The 22,366-nt window shown below is 43.8% G+C and overlaps 2 protein-coding genes across 2 annotated transcripts in view; both read left to right on the plus strand.

The window, feature by feature from the left end:
* LOC144720922 (F-box/LRR-repeat protein 20-like) overlaps positions 1-14,314 on the plus strand; it is a 39,236-nt gene extending 24,922 nt beyond the window's left edge. Inside the window, exons 9-15 of the mRNA XM_078598091.1 lie at positions 1,711-1,785; positions 7,096-7,226; positions 7,590-7,650; positions 8,657-8,701; positions 9,195-9,251; positions 10,077-10,289; positions 11,038-14,314. Of these exons, the coding sequence (XP_078454217.1) occupies positions 1,711-1,785; positions 7,096-7,226; positions 7,590-7,650; positions 8,657-8,701; positions 9,195-9,251; positions 10,077-10,289; positions 11,038-11,145 (690 nt within the window). The 3' untranslated portion in view covers positions 11,146-14,314. The remainder of the gene's footprint in view (positions 1-1,710; positions 1,786-7,095; positions 7,227-7,589; positions 7,651-8,656; positions 8,702-9,194; positions 9,252-10,076; positions 10,290-11,037) is intronic.
* A 650-nt stretch (positions 14,315-14,964) lies between these two features.
* NIFK (nucleolar protein interacting with the FHA domain of MKI67) lies at positions 14,965-21,357 on the plus strand. Its single transcript, XM_078598092.1, has 7 exons — positions 14,965-15,456; positions 16,061-16,189; positions 17,211-17,319; positions 18,228-18,439; positions 19,106-19,138; positions 19,627-19,752; positions 20,066-21,357. Exons 1-7 carry the CDS (start codon positions 15,337-15,339, stop codon positions 20,312-20,314), a joined length of 978 nt encoding a protein of 325 aa, XP_078454218.1. The 5' UTR covers positions 14,965-15,336; the 3' UTR covers positions 20,315-21,357.
* The last annotated feature ends 1,009 nt before the right edge of the window (positions 21,358-22,366 follow it).

Here is a 22,366-nt window from a genome sequence, read left to right on the forward strand (position 1 = left end):
TTTTGTTTATTGTGTTTGTCTTCCTCTTTCCATCACAGTAGCTCCATTTTTTTATTTTGAGGTAAATCAGGCTAAGTTCTGACAGGCTCACTATAGTAATGTTAGTATGATTGAATAATGTGAAACTACATGTGCGTGGTGTGCGCATGTGTTTGTTTTTATTTCTGTTGGTTGTCTTGCGATTGGGTGCCAGCATGCATACGCTCGGCCACAGCTCCAACACTGCCATGTTAAAATCAGATGCAGCATTGGGTGAAATTCACCCAGTGAAATCTTAAAACAAATTAATAAAATAAACCCCTTCTGCAGAAAAAAATCAGCGAGTTAACACTGTCATAAAAAAAAAATTGGAACAAACGTTAGCACGTTGCCATTGTGTTGTGCACTGTAATTAAACCGTAGGCACGATGCCGTTGCCTTTGCCCCAAGTGTATTTGTTGGTTTGTGCTCCTCTTGCGTAAGTGGCGATAATTACAAATGACTTGGTGCATTGCGAGTGGCACGATGGAATTGATCACCTAAAATAAACAACGGCGCGAGATCAAGGGGAGAAGAAAAGCACCGCATTCATTCAGAAAACTTGTACACGCTCGCTAACTGGTGTGGTAATATGGAAAGTGATCATGGCATTGTTCTGTTCCCATGAGCACAGTGTGCTGTTATTATTTCCGATTGCTTTTTGCAATAGTTGTGAGATGTGTTATGGCTGATTATTCATAAGGGACATCTGCGATGATATATTATTCACTGCTGGATGCAGGCCTCCCTAAGCTGTCACCATCTCTTATGGTCTTGCGATATAACAATCGTTCTTGCACCTGTACGCAAACAGATTTTAACTTTCCATCTCTGCAGTTGACGTCCTCTCAGGCATTTTCTCTCGTTTGGCTGCCACTCCATTGTTCATTTTTACCACCGGCCATCATCCCTTCTAGACATATTTCTGCCCAAGTCAACTTGTTCTTATTCACAGTCAATATGATGTCTTTAACATTCGTATTTTATGAAGTCCACATGTTCCTCTTCCTGTCTCGCTGTATTCCTAGCATGCTAAACTCCTCTCTTCTTTCAGCATTTATTCCATTTTCTCCACCAATCTCCATGTATGCGATCTATGTTGTCATTGCGGGTAGGTTACTCTGACTAAACACATTATTCCTTAAGCGCACTTACATTTGCTCTTCATCATTACGTTCAGTCCTCCAAAAGCAGTACAACCTACTCTCATCCACATTTTTTTCATTATTTTTATTCTGGTCTGCTTCAAACAAATTTCACCAATTGTTGAGTTAACCTGTCGTACATGACTTTTGTTAATGCCGGTATTTAGCTTCAGCCCATCTTTGCAGCCATTTTTATTCCGTTCTTCTAATATTTCCTGAAGTGTAATTCCCATTAAACATCACAACTGCAATCGGCAATCATCAGATGGTTAATATTTCTAGAGTTGTATACGCCTTAGTTTTTCCGATCCAATGTTTGGAAAACATCTTCGAATGTCACTCTAAATACAGATCCATGAAGATTTTTTTTTTAATAAAATCCAGAACATATTTAAAATCAGGCTTCTTCTGAATAAACAGAATAAAAAAATGCGACCACATCACTAATTATTTCCTCTGCAAAGCATGCATATTTGTAGAGCTGTTTGTTTAGTTGTAACCCGTAAATGTTTCCTATGAAACCCTTCTGTTCCCCGTTTGTGTGAAGGTGAATGATGGCGCTCTTAAGCAGGTTGGCAAGTACAGTCCTGGGCTCATCACCCTTAACCTGCAGAATTGCTCCGTAAGTTGAATTAAAATAATGCAAACCTTCTTACGAAAGCTGTTGCAAATAGCCAATGTCGGTTCAGTATTTTAGGTGATCCGCTTCGGGGTCCACATGCGTGGGTGATGGTTAAGAATGCGTAGTAGTCTTCCCCGATGTGTATCCGGGTTGTACCGCGCTTTGTTTGGCCATGAGGACGTCTCGCCTTTTGCTTCCACGCGCTGGGGGAGCCTCTTTGGGAACAGAAGCTCCCCAGCATGCCAACCGAAACGTCGGACATCGTGCCAAACAACGTGGAAAACCTGAAAACACACTTCAGAGAAGCTATATACAGCACAACCACCAACACGTAGCCAGTAGTGTAAAATCATGAGTGGTAAAGGGATTTATCAACGAAAGAATGACCACCAAACCAAGGCCCTTTAGTTGCGATGCTCACTGCCTCTGCATCTCTACTCCAAGTCATATCAGTGGCATAATCAAATCCTTTCAGCCAATTATTTTTTACGTATTTGAGTTGACTTGATTTTCAGCTGGATTCATTCGTCAATAGCTTTTTGAATTTGTATTACTGTTGATGAACGCACCGAGATGCTCCACATGAAGAGCACTTTAGAAAAGCAAACTGTGTTGCAATGTAATTTGCATCCCTTTTTCAGTCCACTGCTGAATGAAGTTCTCCCCATGCCGTATCTGTCATGCAGCTTGTGTGACTATACTTCACCCCAGTCAGTGCTGGTTGGTGAAAGGTCTTGCCAAGGATCAGTTCAGATATTAGTCGCCACTGATGTTAGCCGTGGTCGGGAATGGAACTAAAATCACCAGGTTCACAAAAGCGCATCGCGCTAACCATTGCACCACCAATACCCCCGTGTGCTCATTAACGGTGTAAAAATCACAGCTCGTGATCCAATGCGAGGCTCATTTAACCGATTAATGCATCACACAATCTTGTTTTAATTAAAAATGCATTGCTGTAGAGAAGCCAATTAAAGTCATTAAGTTTAGACACAAGGAGCTGAATGGGACAAAACATAAGCATCCTTTCCTTACAAGGATTTGCCCAGCCTGCGCCGCCCTGACTCTGCGAGCATACCACTCCGTTGGAAATTCCATGCATCAGGGTTGTCAAATGCCATGTGCAAGACTGACGACCTGTCCGAGATATAGAGTAACCCAGTCTGGGAAGGAAAAAAAAAACTAATCGCCCAAGAAGCTTCGCCGCTAATGCATTTTCTTTCCTCCAAGTCTACAAGCAGATGGATGGAGCCGCCGTGGTTGAATGTGCGAACTAAAGTCACAGCAGGCTCATTAGCCGCCCTGGAGTGGCTCGTTGCAGAACAACACTTGGCTCTCGTGCCGCCGTGTAATAAGCTAAAGTGATGAGGCAGTGTTCCTGTCAGGTTCTATTTTGTAGATTACATATTTTTACCCTTCATATTTATTCGTCTAATAAAAAAACCCGACAGCACTCTTAACAAGTGCCTGCTTAATTATTGCAGTTTTGTAGGTCGTTTAAAAAAGGGTAGTATCCATTTTGACTGTTTATGCTGGCACTCGGTGGCTTTTTAAACTCTTTGTTGTTGTTGAACATTTTGGTGACCCAGATCACTTGTAAATGAGACTTATCCTGGTCTCTTGCAGTTCTCACCTGGTTAAAATAAATTTCAACTTAAAAATTCTAACATTAGCAGTGGTCCTAAAACAACTTTTTAAAATCATTCTCCATCTATGTGCTTGTCGTGATGCAGCTGGTGTATGCTGTGGTGCACCAGTGCAGTTAATATCTTTCTTCGGTGGCGAAATGTTAACTTCCTCGCCTGGTATACAGGAGAGGTAGTGGTTCGATTCTGACCCTGATGCCTGTACATTTGGAGTTTGCATATTCTCCCTGTGGTCATGTAGATTTTTCTTCGGGTCCGCCGGTTTTTCCCTCCACGTTTAGAAACATGCTTTTAGAGTTTTTGGCTGCTTTTACTTTCTACACGATAACCCACTTCGTTAAGCTATCATCTGTGGCCAGGTCGCTTCGGAAAAATATCTATATAGCTCAGTGGGCCTTACCTGGTAAAATAAATATTGTTTAGTTTTATAGTTTTTGGCACTGCCATAAAGTCTTGGGCTAATTGCTCGGTGTTTATAGCAAGGTTAGCCAGAGGTAACGCACTTTTGCTTTTCTCTAAGGTTTTAACTCTACAGAGGCTTGGACACCCATAACGTTTCGTTTAGATAAAAATTTACGTCGTGGGAGTTTTATAAATCTATTTTTTAATCACCACCCGGTCAATTACTTCACCCGAAGCACTCGCTAGTGTAGGCAGTGCCATTGAGGGAGGGCGGTACTATCGGAGCAAGAGCTGCCATGGCAGTGCCCATGTCATTGCTGAGCACCCATGGTCTGCTTGTGCATCGCTCACACTGTTTTTCCACCACCATTTGGATTCAGACCCAGCCATGCTGAGCTGTTCCCAGAACGGTCCCAGCAACATTTCCAGAACCATGTGGGGACTCTATGGAATCAGCCCCTCCTGCTCCATTCCCCCTGCCCCCTCTATCTTTTGTCAAGGAACATAAACCATCACGCAAACTCCGGTCATCCTCGCAGCAGCGGCTTTTGGCTCGCCATCGAACAAAGATGGTCACTGCATCGCGCACTTTCAGATGCGCTTCTGCGGCCGTCTGGAATGCTGTTTTTTCCACTGGGGCTATGCACTTTTACATCTAGATTGAAAACTAATTTCTTTAGAACTGCTTTTTGTGTTTAGTTTGTTCTTTCACTGCAACTCTGATTGGTATGGTTGGCTACGTTGTGTGAAAGAAGTTCAACATACATCTCCCTTACCTTCACAGTCGAGTGAAATTATTCAAATTGTATTAAAGTTAGCAACTTTATTGTTAACAAGATTTAAGTTCAAATACATTTTTCATTTTGAGACTGCCTTTAAGATGACCTAAGTGAAGACACCATTGACTTGAAGTCTTTCTTTCATGTGACCCCAAATTAAGCCACTTGGCCTAGTTAGTGTTCTCTTGGTCTGGTAAGGCTGCCTTGGGAATTCAGGCCAGGCACATGAACTGGACCCAGCTCGCTTTCATTGGCTGTGTGAACGCGGCAATAGTGAATGGGAGTGGGAGTCTACCATTGAAGTTCATGTCGGCCCCATTTATCCTAACTACAATTTGCTATTGTGTGCTGGTTTGGATGTCTGTGTATATACACAGACCCAACTTACAAACTATACAATGGCTTTTGCCTCAGAACCTTTTAAAAGGGGTCGACTGTTTATGTGAAAGGGGTACCACTTCTCAGTGTTCCACACCCACAGTGTAAAGTGTTAATAATTCACGGTACAAATAAAACATTTAAGCATTTTTCTCTCTTAAAACATTCTGAAATTGTTGCTTTCATAGTCACAGCAGCAGGGGTACGAGAGAATGTCCTTTGCTGAACCTGACTTGTTTGTCAACAGAACGGCCAGCTGTATTTATACACGCAAATGCTCCCAGGTTAATGAACACCCAACGAACTGACTTGACATGGCAGAGCTGGTGCCAGTCGGTTTGCTCCGGAGGCTCGCGCCGCACACACGAACCCTCTTCCCCCCCCTATTCTCCAAGGCTCGACGATGTGTATGTTAATTCTCACTTTCACCAATGCTCCAGTGAGCGGGTGAAAGCCATAATGACCGTGGCATGAACAGAACATGTTTGGTAATTGGTTTGCAGGCTAATGAGTTTTAATTGGCACTGATTTACATTTGGCCCTCGGTTAGCAGTAATGTTGCGGGCCTCTGTGTTTGTTCTTTAAGACGATTGTGAGTCACTCTGAGCCACTATGCGTGGTGGCTCTTTGTGTGTTTTCATAGCCCAATGTTGACACACAAATGTGGTGGTAAAGGTGCAGCCCTGCAATTACCTTCTCACACCACTGCTGGTTGAAGAGCTTCCACCTAGGGGAGCTCGAGAGACGTTGGCTACATTTGCAACCATTTGTCGATCTGTATGAAGGCCTCCCCCACACCGTGTCGACCCCGTACTCCACCACACTGGTCAGTGTGGGTGGGTTAAGTGGAAGATCAGGGTTAGGTTCATATCTCGCTCGTCACTCGTGTTAGCTATGGCTCAGTGCGCTGCTAACCACTACGCCACCACACCCCACCATTGGTATTATACTTGGGGTAAACGATTCTTGTATATGTATTTATATGTATTGTGAGTTTAAGCTATTAATCTATAATACTATGCATATTATACAGGGATAAGGTGAGAAAATATGTATTCAGGCCTACGCAGTGCTAGACAGTCTTAATTTACATGCAAAACACTCAATAGGAGATGTGCATTACAGAGGAATAACGTTGATTCTTGCTCAAAATACACGTTTGAGATCACGTGTGTAACAAGTTATGTTTTTCATATTTTTTGGGTCTTTCGGTAAAGTCATGTAGAATAAAAAAAACTACGACGTTTCGATCGCAACACAAGCAATCGTCATCAGTGGAAGGTCAGGGTTAGGTTCATATCTCGCTCGTCACTCGTGTTAGCTATGGCCCAGGAGGATGACGATTGCTTGTGTTGTGATCGAAACGTCGTAGTTTTTTGTAAAAAAAATTTGGTCTACATGACTTTACCGAAAGACCCAAAAAACATTAATTCCCGCAGTCACGAAAGCTTTGAGTCAAGATTTAAGTTATGTTTTCCCTTTGGTCCACATAATATATTACGGGTTCGTGTCAACTCTCCAACCACTAGATGTCGCTACATTTACCGCAATGTCATAAAAAAAGAATCGATTCTTTAATCAAATTGTGACCCTGAATTTTGACAACTCATTTCAAAGTCGCCCCTAAATAATCACGAACCGACTACGATGTCTGCAGTGATAGTGGATCTTGCCTTGCGTTGGTGCCACCACGTGGCTCACAGTTGACACTGCATTAACCTGCACAACAATGCGTGGGTGGTGGAATAATCGGGCAGTCAGAGCCAACCCAGTGGTGAGCAAATCATCGCAAAATTACACCGCTGGGTCATGCACTGACACTCACGTGCTTGTGAGCGAGTGGCGGGCCGTCATGTTAAGTTATGTATTGCATCATGGTGCATCGGGGCACATGTTGGTACATGGTGGTATGTCGTAGTGTGTTTTTAGTGGTACATGCTGGTGCAGTATGATACATGGTGGTGTGTAGTGGTATGTTGTGTGTGGTGGTGTGTGCTGGTGTATGCTGGTGCGTGGTGGTATGTCGTAGCATATGGCGGTGTGATGTGGTATGCAGTCGTGCGTGGTGGTGTGTCACGGAGCGTGGCGGCGGTGTCTGTGTGCAGCGTCTCACGGACGAGGGCGTGATCACCATGTGCCGGGGCTGCCACAAGCTGCAGTCGCTCTCCTTGTCGGGTTGCACGGCCCTCACGGACGCCGTGCTCAACGCGCTGGGACACAACTGCCCACAGCTGCGGTTCGTTCCCGCACCCCCGCCACCCCCCCCAATACCGAAGTCAGTTTATTTTTCTCGTCCTCACTTTGTTTACGCGTATGACGCCTTTCACAGAAATCTGTAAATGGCACCGACTGCAGAACACCGTCTCGAAGCACTTGGGCGCTCTGGAAGGGAGCGGCGGAATCGGTGGTCCCATTAATGAACAATTAACGTAAAAAGCCACGTGAAGAGCACGTGTGTTACCAATCAAATCAAAGTCGACCCGACATCCCTTTTGCTTGTGGTACAGGCACAGAATCTCGGCTGCTTGTCCATTGCTTGTCAAACGGTCTGGTTTTATCCACACGTTGCCTGGCTGAGTGATTTGGCTCTGTGTTTCAGGATCTTGGAGGTGTCCAGCTGTTCCCAGTTGTCAGACGCTGGTTTCCAGGTCCTGGCTCGGGTAAGACAGTGCCATTGTTCTAAACCAGCATGGCTGACTGTTCATGAGTCTCTGTATGTCAAAACTAGTCCACTGTTTGCTTGCTTCAACAAATCCTGCTGGTAATAGTGCTCGCAAAAGGTTCTTTATAGATGGCATAACGTGCGATCGTGACCAATGGATCAGTCCTCCCATCAAGTCTTGAATGTCGCATGGAATTTCCAAACTACATGTACAATGCACACAGCCTAGTTTGTCTTGCTGCTGTACAAAGTATAGTCCTAGTGTTTGGCTATTGATTGGGTGATCTAAAATAAGTCTGCCACCATGTATATATCATCACAATATGATGATGATTTCTAGGTGCCACCATGGCGTGATATTAACTACCTCGCCCGGTGTACAGGAAGTAATGGGTTTCATCCCGACCCTGACACCTGTAAATTTCGAGGTTGTCTGTTCCCCCTCGTGGTCGCATGGATTTTTCTCTCCGTCAAGTTTTCACTCCATTTAGGAACATTCTTTTAGAGTATTTGGCTGCTATAAATTTCCACCTGATTATCATCTGTGACCAGGTCGCTTCTGAAAAAGAGAAGTTTAGCTCAGTGGAAATAGTTTAGTTTTCACTTCAGTTTTCACTTTAGTTTACATGATGTGCAAGGGACGATCGGAGAACCTGTGTAATTGTCACTTGACCTTTTTAGTCTAGAAATCACCTTGTTGCGTGTGTTATTACATTTTGTTTATAGCCTGCGCCCACTCTTTTGCCTGATGAGAGTATATCATTTACAGGAGAGTGTTTGAATGTGTTTAGATGCTTTTGCTTAACAAGGGTAGAGAACAATAGGCACGTAGACTGAAACATACCTCTGTAAAGATACAAGAACAGAGGTTGATTTATTGCTCATAACGTCTCTCCACAATAGCACATTATACATTTCTATCGCAGGTTACTCCGTCACACGATGGATTGATTGTTCCAACTTGGATGATGGTAAACCACATGACTTGTTTCATCTCGCTTCAGAACTGCCACGAGCTGGAGAAGATGGACTTGGAAGAGTGTATCCTGGTATGTTTTATAACAGAACTCGCATGCCTCTTTGAACAGCAATGACTTAACTGATAAGAACATTAGCCCCGAAGTACAGTTTAAACATGTGTTTACTTTGATACATGTTTCACCTTGAGCATTGGAGTAATGCACTGAGCCACTGATGTCCTTTCAGAGTCGGTGCTAAATGCACCTTTTGGTTGATTTTTGTTTCAGGAAGTACCAAATGCATTCTTCAGCTTGCTTGGTGAACGTTAATTGCTGTTGTAATTTTTGGTTTCTCAAACACCAACAATCACTTTAATTGGGTAAAAACCATATACCAACATCGCCTTGTACTAGCCGACTATATATGTCTGAGAAACAGCACCTTCGCCCTTAGCCTTTCGCTATTAAAATGGCTAGATTACCAAATGTATTAAATTTGTGCACAGGTAGAATCGCACCAAAACATTCTAACCTCATTGTTTTCAATCTCAGGTCTGTACTTTGATTATTTTTTGTTGTTCAGATAACAGATGCCACCCTGATGCAGCTCTCCATAAATTGTCCTCGCCTTACCGTGCTGGTGAGCAAAACATTTCCAATTGCATACGTCTTGACCATATATTCTGGCTTTGTTATTGAGACAAATATATATCTGCACCCTCTGCTTGTGAGGGTTCTTTTATATGATTTCACTCCCATTCGTCTCCTTCGCACCACACTCCGCAGAGTAGGTGTGTAACGAATCGCCACCTTCGTGGGTCGGTGAATTGGTGAATGTAGCACCTCCAGTGGCTGCATGAGGTCGTGTGAAGCCTTTACGTATAACGCACTCTAGTGGAATATAACCGATTCACGCACAATTCATGCGCATTGTTTTCACCCAAATCACCTGGAATGTTCCTTACTTTGGTAGATCTTGGAAGCTAAGCAGCCTGGAGAGTGATTGCATGGTTGACCACCACGTATAAGACATGCGTAGGCTGATTCAAGGCTGCGTAGTCAGCAGAGGGTGGTTCAGCCAAATGCATCGCTGTACTGTACGTCTGTTCTCTCCGCGTTCTGCAACGCGCATTGACTAGCATGGTGAAATATGATCAAATAACCTGAAGAGATTCTCATCCAGCAGTCGATTGACAAAAGGGCTGTATGGTGACATATATATTGTGAGCATAATAATTGATTTAAATCTCCAAATAATTACCCTGTAACACAGAGGGCTTCATCTCAGCCAGGTCTGTCTGGGTCAGCGATCCGAAAATATGTTTCCACACTCAACACACCGCATCCATATTCTTCGCTATGGATGTGACTACTCGTCATGTTCCGGCCACTCCAATCTACCAGTGACCGAGGAAAATATTCGGTGACAAATTGATCCCCGATTGGTTACACGCCTACCGCGCAGAGCCTGTCGCACTGCGAGCTGATCACGGACGACGGCATCCGGCACCTCACGAACGGCGCGTGCTCGCACGAGCGGCTCACTGTGCTGGAGCTGGACAACTGCCCGCTGGTGACGGACGCCTCCCTCGAGCACCTCAAGGGGTGCCAGAGTTTGCAGCGCGTGGAGCTCTACGACTGCCAGCAGATCACACGCGCCGGAATCAAACGCCTGCGGGTGCGTTGCCACCTTCACCGTGACCACCGTCATTTCATGCTCGTACCGCGCCTCCCATGCAGTGCCCAGCGCCAAGGGACTCGGTGGAAGGAGGCCTACATCCAGCAGTGGATGAACAAAGGATTATAAATTATCTTAGCCCTATTCATATTCTTTGGTTCTTTCGGTAAAGTCACATAGATAGAAAAATAATAATACGAGTAAAGGGAATAAAAATGATAAAAATAACATCAAAAACAAAAAAAACATTCATGTAGACTGTAGCCTGGTTCTTAATTGGAGTGAGTGTACTGGCAGTCTATAATGTAGACTGTAGCCTGGTTTTTAAGCTTGGTGAGCATATTGGCATTCTGTAATGTCGTGTTTTTTTATATATTTTTATTTAATTGTATTTTTTATTACTGAAAGAACCAAGAATAAGTCTACATTATAGACTGCCAGTGATTTTTATTTATTTATAAGTGTGAAGTCTGCACAGATGCCATCTTTATCATAACCACTGTTCACAATTCCTATTTCTAATGTCAACCCTGAAGCAAATCACAGCCTAGGTGCATATCCCTAGCTCTGAGCCTGCTTGTGCGCACTGTTGAAGTAATTACTGAACTGACATGCCGTCAGAGTGCGAGTGTCCAGTCTGTCACAGTCATTCGCAGTTGATGTGGAGACGCGTTCGTGCAGCTGTCGCGTCACATTTCACTCTTTTTTTTACTCACCGTGGACCCCCACGCTGTCTCCCTTTTTGCAGGCTCATCTGCCCAACATCAAGGTGCACGCGTACTTTGCACCCAGCACCCCCCCGCAGGTGGTGCCCGGCCCTCGCTCCCGCCTGTGCCGCTGCTGCGTCATCCTCTGATCGCCGCCGTTCTGCGGTCGGCGTTGTTGACGGCGCTCATACTATCGACACCTTGCCCCCCCCCACCACCACCACCGCGCGCTCTCCACGACCGGCTTAATTTATTTTGGGACAAAATTAAGAACTGAAAAAGGACAGTGGTCGTTATCTGGAACTATGCATCATTCTGCACAACTACTCTTGCCACCAACGCTTCATTGCCGGATGCTTTGCGAAGATAGGAGGGGGACCCCGACTTGGGAAAGTGCGCTCTCGTTTGTCATCAAACATGGTTTGTCACAGAGGAGCCCTGTGTGCACGCAAGAGCGGTCTTTGACATTGGCCGTGCTGTGATGGTCTCAGTATTTGAGAACGATGTGTCATTGGTGTAGCACACTGTCGACTGACTGACATCATGGCTGGCTGAAGTGACCACCATTACAGAAGCAGGAGGAGAGGGAATGTGAAGGAAGCCTTTCTTTGCCACCCTGAAATAATTGATGCTACTGCGAAGTAGCACAGCAGATTCCCTTACCTTTAAGCAACTTCACCCGCACAAAAAGCACCTCGCACACACAGCTGTCTGCCGACATCTTCGAAAATCACGGTCATTAACAGCTGCTGTGAGATGTGTAACTGTAATTATGCCGATTGAGAAATACAGTTTTATTTTTGAAGGCTGTGGCTCATGACTGCGAGCTACACAATTGGTCCAAATGAATCACGCGGTGCCACACGCGTGTGTTTTAACCCTAAACATACTCGCTCAGATTATCAATAATGCATGTGCTAATGCGCATGTCCCAGTAGGCACAGTGACATTAAGGTGTAGAGTTTAGTGTGGATGGATAACGTGGTTTTAGCTGTAAACATTGTAAAAGCAGCAGTGGTTTGTTGGTTTGTGTGTGTAAAATGTGTGTGTTTTTTTTACTTCGAACTTGGTTATCAGATGCTGCTAAGGCTTCAAGAAACCATCATTATACTTGGACTAGAAACAAATATATACGGGACAATTATTTTATTTAATGTAGAAAATATTTTCTCTTGCATTTTTTTCTAAACATAAAATGTGTTTAGTTAGCCTTAAACGAGAAGTAAATAAACTTGAAATTTAGTGTTGAAATAATGGGAGGAAAGGGCGAGTTTTATTCGGCACAACTTATGTTGGCCCAGTAGCTATCGGGTGGTATTGATTATTCAATGTTCTGTCTAGAGCAGTTATCGTAATGTTCTTTTCAGAGCAGTCACTAATGCAATAGTGGTCTGCAATACTGGCGTGTAATTCTGGAAAGCATTTGGTAAGCCAATTTACTGATGCACGGTGTGGTGGAAGGGCTTCCAATGCCCTTGACTTTCAGCTTGGTTGAAACCAATGCTTTGTGCAGTTGAAATTCAGCTGATGTTGGTGTGCAGGGTGCCACTTGCTGAAATAATGTGGCACGACTGATATAATGTGACACTCGCAATCCCCTGCGTGTTGAAATTCAGCACAATACGACCGTGTTACTGTCTTGGTACCTCATTCTGAATCAATGGCACCGTGTTCTGTGTACAAATATACATTATTTGAACATCAATGATAACATGTAAGCCAGGATAGAACTTAATTCAAAGCAAACAAAAAGAACCATCGAGCATCATGTATTCATCCTGTTTTATGTTGGTACACTTTGCATTTTTATAGTTTTTATATAACACTTAAGATGCCGTGTGGACCATTTGGCTTCAGATTGAGAGCCCATCTTGTGAGCAAAAAAAACTCTTCCAACACAAGCATTCACGATGGAATCCATAAAATGTTACAAACAAATGTAAAAAAAATATATACAATCAAAAGGTAGCAAAGGAAATTGTGAGACATTTGTGTTGAGAGCAGCACGGACTTGGGGGGACGGGGGACGGACACTCGAACGTCGAGGCGTGCAGTGATCGTAGTCCTGCATGTGATGGCCAGACACATTTTTATGTAAACCAACAACGGGCATGCACAGTACTTGTCCATTTTACGAGTCAACGTGGGTAGATTAACTGTTTGGCTCATGAAACCTGCAGCTGACCGCCCAAAACATAAACCGACTGTGGTGTGTAACAGCTGTATATATGTCCGAGCTGTCTCCATCTCTCATTTTCACCTTGGCCAGGCAGTGCTCTAAACAGGCAACTGGATTGATGCAAGATAGGGGGGTGGTGGGGAGAAGCATTTGTGCCACAGGTTAACACGCAAGCATTAATACACATCCTGTGGGGGCGACCACTTTGTTGCCATTGACTGCCGAATGTCACGTCTAAATAGTTCATAAACGCTCCCCAAAACGAAGTACTTTATAATATGAGAAGGTGTGTTGTTACGTCTGTTGGTTTATGGTAGGGGGGGGAAACAGGAGGGAAGCATTGCAAGCCATAAAAAAGCGCCGTTTATAAAATGTGAAGAATGTTGCAGAGCAGTAACATTTGCCACCGTCAACAACTTGGCAGGGTTTACTCTCCGAGCGGACCTTTCTTTAAAGCGATTTCCCCCCTGCCCGCCCACCCACTACCTGAAGCCACTTGAGAGCCCTTTACAGCTGCTACAGGCACGGCTGACACCATCCCTTTCACAGACATCATCCCAGCTGGACGCAAAACTATTATCGCCCTTAAAGCGGAGCGACCGAGATTGTGTCAAAGGTGAAGTAGCATCTCCAACAGTGATGACATTGACCTTTGTGCAAGGACTGATTGGAGAACCCCTCCCCCCGTCCAACTTTTCCTTTTAGGGACCCTGCCCATGTACTCCGGTGCACTAGCACCACCTGCCGCTGATCTCCAAAACTACATGTGGTGGTTGGCTGGCTTTTGAAGTCCCCAGTGTCCTTTGTGGGCCCTATGCCTTTTGTGTGTGGTAATCAAGTAATCGTCAAGTGTACTGGTGGTGGATTGATGATGATGTGAGCAGGGAAATGTTAAATGCACTGGCTCTCCGTGTGGCCTGGGCTCAAGCCCCCCCCCCCCTCCATGACGCATCTGCTGTCACGTGTACTTCAATTCTGTATACATGTACTCATTTAATTAGATTTGATTACACTGGTAGCTGTATTTATGTTAATAGCTTTGCATTTTTTATTTTCTCTATTTTTTTTGGAAGTGCAAACATGAGTGCATAATGCGTTGTACATGAATGAATGGAAAGTAAAGAAAAAGCTTTCGGAAATGATGTAGGTTATTTTTCTGGGACTAACCGTAACAATTATCTTGGCTCCATGAATTGTGTAACCAGGGAGGAGGGGCTTTGCTTGAGAGGGGGGGGGGGCTTCATGGAAGAGTGGGCAGGGCTTCATGGTGGAGTGGGCAGGGCTTTGTGGGGGTGGAGCTTCATGGAGGAATGGGCAGGGCTTCGTGGGGGTGGAGCTTCGTGGTGGAGTGGGCAGGGCTTCGTGGGGGAGGAGCTTCGTGGTGGAGTGGGCAGGGCTTCGTGGTGGAGTGGGCAGGGCTTCGTGGGGGAGGAGCTTCATGGTGGAGTGGGCAGGGCTTCGTGGTGGAGTGAGCAGGGCTTCGTGGTGGAGTGGGCAGGGCTTCGTGGTGGAGTGAGCAGGGCTTCGTGGGGGAGGAGCTTCGTGGTGGAGTGGGCAGGGCTTCGTGGGAGAGGAGCTTCATGGTGGAGTGGGCAGGGCTTCGTGGGGGTGGAGCTTCATGGTGGAGTGGGCAGGGCTTCGTGGTGGAGGAGCTTCATGGAGGAATGGGCAGGGCTTCGTCGGGGAGGGGAGGGGCTTCACGAGGCGGGGGGGGTGTATCCACCGTCAGAGTAGCGAATCAACAGTCAAGAGGGGCGGCCTCTTGCGTGGTCCAATCACAAACATAATCCTGACCGGAGAACCGATCATGACGGATCGTGTAAGGACTTTTATTTGTATGTAGAGTAATTGAGAAGATGAGATTGTCTGTTTCTCCTTTGTTATTTTTTTAAGTCAGAATTTTTCCTTTGTTAATTATATCGGTTCCACAACTCCTCTTGATTTATGAAACGCCTGGCTCGTAAAAGCAATCGGCCAATCACTGATCTCTATATTAGCCGCGCCTATTGATTGGCCAACCACGAGTCGCCTCGGCTCTATTAGCCAATCACAGGGAAGGGCGCGGGTGCCCCCGCCCCTCCCCCACTCTGGGCCCGAACAATCCCGGCGTGCACCGCGGCGGGGAAGCACGTGGAGTACAGTGTTCTTGTACAGTAGAGCCATGGCCACGCATAAGGAGGAGGCTTCCGTGGCTCAAGACGCGAAGCTGGCGCCGAAACCCGACCGGCAGCGCGAGGTCTCGAGAAGAGTCAAGACGATGAAGCCCACTCCCCCCACCACGGTTCGATCTCCCCTCTACGGTCGCTCGCGAACCGCGCGTTTCAAGTTCGGGCCCTGAGCCCGACTGGGCTTGATCCTAGGGGGCGGCCTTTAGAATCGTATATTCGCAATGTATTTTCTTTGAGTAATGTTGCAAATGTATTGCTTGTCAAGGGTTGAACGTGCTCTCGCTGCCTGGCTTGTGAAGGGTTAAACGTGCTGGTTTTTTTTGGTTACGTGTCTACTGCCATTTGTCAATCCACTGCTGGATGAGGGCCTCACCACGCCGTAGGTATGATCAAACTTAATGCTGGTCTTGTGCGGGTTGGTGATGACGAGAGTAATTGATACTGTACAGCAGCGGAATTATCTGCAATGCACTCTGCTGACGACGTAGCCCTGAAAGCAGCCAAAAAAATGTGTTTATATTAACTTGCTCGTTAAACATCTCGCTACCCCGCACGTACATAAACATGCACGGGCATAGTCTGTTTATTCACTGCCGTCGCAAGCGGTAAGATACTGAAATATGTTTCAAGTCTCACCCATCTAGGCATAGCTGGCAGAAATTAATCTCTCGCTGTGTCAAATGCTGAACTGTGCACTTTGAAATGTGTGGTGCGCAGGGCGCTATAGCCAGGCGCGGCGTGGTCTACCTGGGCCACATGCCACACGGGTTCGCCGAGATTCAAGTAAAGAAGTTCTTCAATCAGTTCGGCAAAGTGACGCGGATTCGCCTCTCAAGAAGCAAGCGGGTAATTGTCATTCATGCATTTACATCAATCCGATACTGGACGAATGCTCCACCACGCCATGTCGGTCACGGGGGTTGATTGACCATACTGAAGGAGGTACTCAGAACCGGTTCAGAATTAACTCGCTACTGATTTTAGCCATGGCTTGGAATTGATTCCAGCTATCTTCTTGGTTGTTTCAGTAAAGTCACGTAGAATGTAAATAATAAAATAATAAAAATAAAACATAATAAAATAATATTCTACATGACTTTACCGAAAGAACCAAGAAGATGAATCCCTGCAGTCATGAAAGCTTTAAATCGAAATTTGATTCCAGCTAGCCAATGCCCCACTCATCCACCTGATTGGTATGCATTTATGCGTGAAAATTTACTTTTGGGCCCCCATGGAATACAAAGCTTATGATTTGATATTTCTGGCTTTTCAGAATAGGCCAGTCGGCTTTTGCCAAGGAATTAGCCGCATTTAAGCATATATACAGCACAGAAATGGCAAGAGAAAAGTGGAGAGAGACATGGCTATATAACTTGTTTGCTGTGAGAGATGGATGGTTTCATCCCAAGCACGTGCGAGTTGCTCGTCTAGATGGTCACTTCATACGGATTTTAGTAAATACGTGAATTTATAATACCATAATGCCGAGTTTTTCTGTACTGAAAAATAATTTCAATCCAGGGTCTGACAAGGCTTTAAGGGAACATGTATATATTTAATATTGATTATACATAACGCAATTAACGCAGTACAAATTGGGCTCAATGTACATGTTGGTACTGTCCTATCCTCCTTAACACTGTCCCAGTGTAGCTCGCGTCAATGATACTGTTTGCTCTCCAGCCAGGTTCTGAGTTGAGTTTTGTGAATAGAGAATTTTATATAATGGAATTAAGCTTTTGTTGATTGCACCACTTACAGTATATATAATCTGTATGTGTGTGTCAAGAGCGCATCATAATTGCGTGGATGTCACAATGCTTTGTTGTTTACCTGTAGAAATGTATTGTTTTTCTCCTTTTAGACTGGGCAGCCCAAGGGCTATGGCTACGTGGAGTTTGAATATGAAGAAGTGGCCAAAATTGTTGCAAACACTATGAACAACTACCTTTTCTACGAGCGCCTGCTGAAGTGTAAGTTTGATGCTCCAAATGACTGTTCATACTGTTGTATAACGCTTTCCATTTATTGTTTGAAAGTGTTAATGCATGTGCTGTATTTCGTCTGATTGTAACAAGAAAGGCACTGTAACTCCCATTAAGATGATCTAATATGAGTGAATGTATAGTATAAGTTTGTGTTTCTATGAGGGACGTGCCCTTTTGAAAACTGACCAAATTGATCGAAGGGTTGGTCAGAACTTTGATAGCCAAACCAGAGCAAAAAATATACTATTTGCCTCCCCTGATGGCTACGCATCAACGTCCAGCCTGCCATTACCAAAAACAAACGTATGTTGGAAAGCGTTACTTAATACATTTGCATGATAGTTCCTGATTTGTTTTATGAAACTAGCTGTAACACGTGTTTAAAAAAAAAAGTTAGGTGGTGTGAACTGACCTGGATGGTGGACACGCAATGGAGTAATTTGTTGTGATTACGCCTGGGACACCTGTTGACAGAAGGCCTAAATGCCATATTTTAGAATTTATACTGCCATTGATCGGACATTGTTCGATGATACTTAACCAAGTAGGTTAAGTGGAGTTTGGTGAATGGGGGGACCTGAAACCGATTTTACTATCACTTGCAACTGGTGTTATCCATGGTCGGGAATTGAGCTCAGATCACCGAGTGAATCCGACAGCGAAAATCGCTGACGGGAGTGAAATGTGATTCTTGCATCTGCATAAGGCACGCATGTTTAATATGTTTTTATCGGTCGCAAACAGTGTAAGAACCGTATTCCTCCTTCAGAGATGCATGCTCGTTATTCCCAAAATATATTTTGCTACTGCAGTGTGAAAGAAGTTTAACGTATGTTGCGCGACATCGTTTAAAGGAAACACTAACCCGCGTCCTGTTTCTGTATGTTGAACAGGCGAGTACATCCCTCCAGACAAAGTGCACGAAAAGCTCTTTGTGGGAGCCAACCGAAAGTTTCACATGCCAACCTTCCCAGCCGTGAAGCGCAACAACCGTCAACGTACACCGGAGCAGGCTGTCCGCATGACAAAGCGCCTTCTAAGCAAGGAGATGAAAAAACGCAAGAAGCTGGCCAGCTGTGGCATCGACTATGACTTCCCTGGATTTGTACGTATTTTACAATCGTTTTAATGAAATAAAATTGAGTATTTATGGTCAGATTACTTGGGTCGCGGTTTAACCGTGCTTGCATAAAAGTAAAAACTATATCTTGAAGCTCGCTGGGTTAATCTTCGCTCGTCGAGGGACAGTGACTCGGTGCCTGCGGGACCGGAAAGTGAACCAATTTCTTAAAAAAAGCAGACGGTACATTCTATGTATGTCATTCAAATGTCATCAAATATTTCTATTGTCTCATTTATGTGTTTTAATTATCGGTGTTCTATCTGGGTCACCCCTTCCACCATTTTCCTGGATCATTGGGAGTTGACTATTTTTAGGTTAATATTTTTGTCATGTTAATATGACGTCGTTCATGTAATGGTATAGTTAAACTACACCCCCCCCCCAATGTTGTAGTCGTAAAGCTGGCCGATATAAACTACATTAGTGCTGTGTAGTTCAACTAAAATGTCACTTTATGCCACGTCAAGGCTTTTTTTATTCATGTAAAATATCGGGAATAAAAAGTTACATGAAATAATATTGATAATATCATTTACGAGCAAGTTTTGAACTTGCACTTGTGGATCAAAACTACCAATCGATGTTCAGCAGTTATCCCATGTGCCTTGTATTTTATGTTTTAAGCATTAACCCTTTTCTCGTTTTCAGGCAGTGGATGCAAAAAAGATTCTCGCAACTGCGGTGAGTAGATTTCGTTATTTAATATTCCTGTTTTTTAGATTAATGTAGAAATTTATTTTTCACTAAGATTCACTGTGTAAACGCATTCAATTTTGTCTTTCTGTGATAAAGGAAATTACAATTAATACAATTTTAGGGTAAAGTTGTCTTCCTATTAAGGACATGCGAAAAGAAAACTGGATAAGTTGATCAAACGGGTTGTCCAAAACATGGTGGGAAACCCAGCACAAAAGGAATTAGTGGCTAAGCTAAAGACATCATATGGCATGCGTGGTGTGATGTCTTGGCACTCTGTGGCACTCAGAATGTAACATTGCTAACAAATGCATCTCATTGTAAGCTTTTCCTGCCATATGAAATAAGATTATTAAAGTGGCTCCCACAGCCCCTGGTTCTACTCTGGGCCCCCATCCGGGAAACTTGGAGCCAGACTTGTTTGCATGTGTGTGATTTTTAATATTTTTCTAAACATGATTTTGTACTTCAAGGCGGGCAAGAAAGCAAAAAAAAGTAAAGGAGAGACAAGTACGAAAACCATTGAGGAAATACCCGAAGTACCTGGGAATGAAACTGAAGACATCGAAGAATCCAAGGAGACAGAGGAAACTGAAAAAGTAATCTTTATATTCATATATTATTTAGTGTCCATTTACATAGTAACTTTTTAATTAATCTATCACATTGTTTGATGCTGTGTTTGGCAGTTTTGTACAAGTATAATAAAAAAAACCCTCAACACATGAATAATACCACCTTAAAAGGAAAAATCTAAAATGTGATAGACCTGAATTTGATAGCAATTGAGTATGAAGAGGGTGATTGTCCGATACATCCGTATTATTGATGAATATTGTTGAGGTTTTGTTTAGTTATTATATGACGTCTATTTTTCAAAATATTACATTTAATGAAATATTGTCTGTGTAGGCTCTGGAAACATCGAAGACGGTGGATCCTGCCGAGATCGATATGGATTGGCTAGCCGGCCACGACGATGACGAGATCACCTTCCGCTCTCCTCCCAAAAAAGTGGCCGTATCGACTCCTTGCACCTCTGAGGAAGCCGCTCCAGCCCAAGAGGAACCCACACCTCCGTCACCGAGTCCACTCAAACCTAAAGCGATGCAAAGAAAGAAGACTCCGAATCGCAAGGGGAAGGGAAAGAAAGTAAATTAAAACTTTTGCTGCTCAAGTGTGATTTGGGAAGAGTTTTATTTGCAAAAAAAATCTATCTTTGATGTAAGATAATTTCTTCTACTTTCTCTCAGCTGCTCTTTGTGTACAAAAATCCCACGTGTTTGGGTGTGTAGTTCGTAGGTTTTAGGCCCCTTACAATTATAATTTGTACTTCTGTGACACGTATATGTAACCGGATCTCATCACACTATACAGAAACTGGGCATATTTATTTTGGAGAGATTCGCACTGGCAGTGCATTTTGCATGTGATACCACAGCCTGGGTAGAGGGTGGGTTGGTGGAGGCGTGACCAGGGATGTGGGTGATGTCATCAACGTGCAATTGTTTGCCCGTGCACCAGCCAGCAAAAGTTTGATTGTGTAGTATTAAAAAAAATTGTTCATATGCCGAGTAAACAAAGAAAGGTGTTGAGCTTGGACTGAAATAGTAATTTAGATTATATGGCCTGGCATGAACCATTTTTTTATGAACCATACGTTTTTCATGTTTTTCTGACTCCGAATTACTCTATCGGTTACTTTTGGTATAACTTACTGTGGTCTACATTCAATGTATCAATCAGATCTAAGTTTGGCAAGTGTAAAAGTGATGGAGTTATAGATTAAGCATATCAATACAAGCTGGAATAATGTATCATACCCAGTGTAAATGAATTTGCGGAAATCTACTTTTACTTTTTACTAAAGTATGCAGCAAGGCTAAAAATAAAAGATTCTTTACATTTCAGGCTTGAAGCACGATATTTTATTGGCGCATCTCAAGTGCATTATAGACATTTCCTCCTTCAGCTGATAGGTGGAGCCATGAGCTCTCCATAGTTGTAACTCCGCACTCCCTCTCGTGTGTAGTCGTGTGTGTCACCGACATGTGCCAGGCAATAATTACACTGAGTAATACCGAGTCTTGTCATGGATGAGTCACATGATGATACAGTAATTATAGAATGCATTTCCTTATTTTATATATAACTTTGCTCATTTTCCAACCCACGTATCCCATATTAAATGTCTTTCAACAATGTTACGTCAATGCAGCTTATTTTCTATCGGTATTTTGAATTCATGATGAATATTTCATAGATAATATACAATGATTGAAAGTTTTTTTAGGCACGTCGGCATGTTACTGCTGCCTAGATTTTTTTGCAGTTGTGCTCTATAGCTCTGGACGTGTTGGGTTACCTTGTGTTTGGCACAAGTCAGACAACCTGAAAACAAGCTGAGAGCCACATTGGTCTGTTGATATTCATCAGAACAAAAACTTAGTGCAAAGAATCTTCTTGGTTCTTTCGGTAAAGTCACGTAGAAGGGAAGTAATAAAATAATAAAAATAAAACATAATAAAATAATTCTCTCGACGTTTCGGCTACAACGCAAGCAGCCTTCTTCATGTGAAGAATGAAGAATTTCCTCACCTGAGGACGGCTGCTTGCGTTGTAGCCGAAATGTCGAGATAATTATTTTATTATGTTTTATTTTTATTATTTTATTACTTCCCTTCTACGTGACTTTACCGAAAGAACCAAGAAGATGAATCCCTGCAGTCACGAAAGCTTTAAATCGAAATTCAGTGCAAAGAAGCTTAGAGACGCACATGCTGACAAGAATGGATAGATGCAAGACTGTACAAGTGTCAAGACTTATTGAGTTAAGAAAAGTGGGCTTTGGCAGAACACGTTGCTTGAAAGGATGGGGGCCGGTGGTCAAGACTAATGGTGGACTGGCAGCTGAAGGAGGAAACATGCCCAACAGGATGGCCGTCGTGGAGAAGGAGCTACGTGGAATTGCCTCGCGCGTGCGGGATGCCTTCAGCCACCAGTGAATTTGCAAAGGGGTGAAAGTTATTTCATGATTAGGATATGGTCTCGGAAAAGTGCAACATTGCATTTTTTATTTCGTGCGTTTCATTATTTAATTTCTGCTGCCACGTGCAGTACACACGGGGAACGCGGCCTCCAGTGATGGCTCCACTGATCTGTAAGTCTGTAAGCAAAACTCTGCATGGATATATTCTAACGAAACGATCCAAA

This window comes from Lampetra planeri, chromosome 10 (assembly GCF_965212315.1).
Source record: "Lampetra planeri chromosome 10, kcLamPlan1.2.h2, whole genome shotgun sequence".
Classification (NCBI taxonomy): domain Eukaryota; kingdom Metazoa; phylum Chordata; class Hyperoartia; order Petromyzontiformes; family Petromyzontidae; genus Lampetra; species Lampetra planeri.

Excerpts from the sequence above, each read along its gene's own strand:
- NIFK (XM_078598092.1), top strand. The coding sequence starts at position 15,337 with ATGGCCACGCATAAGGAGGAGGCTTCCGTGGCTCAAGACGCGAAGCTG. Across the intron at positions 16,190-17,210 it reads GCCTCTCAAGAAGCAAGCGG|ACTGGGCAGCCCAAGGGCTA; the intron begins GTAATTGTCATT and ends TTCTCCTTTTAG. Across the intron at positions 19,139-19,626 it reads AAAAGATTCTCGCAACTGCG|GCGGGCAAGAAAGCAAAAAA; the intron begins GTGAGTAGATTT and ends TTGTACTTCAAG.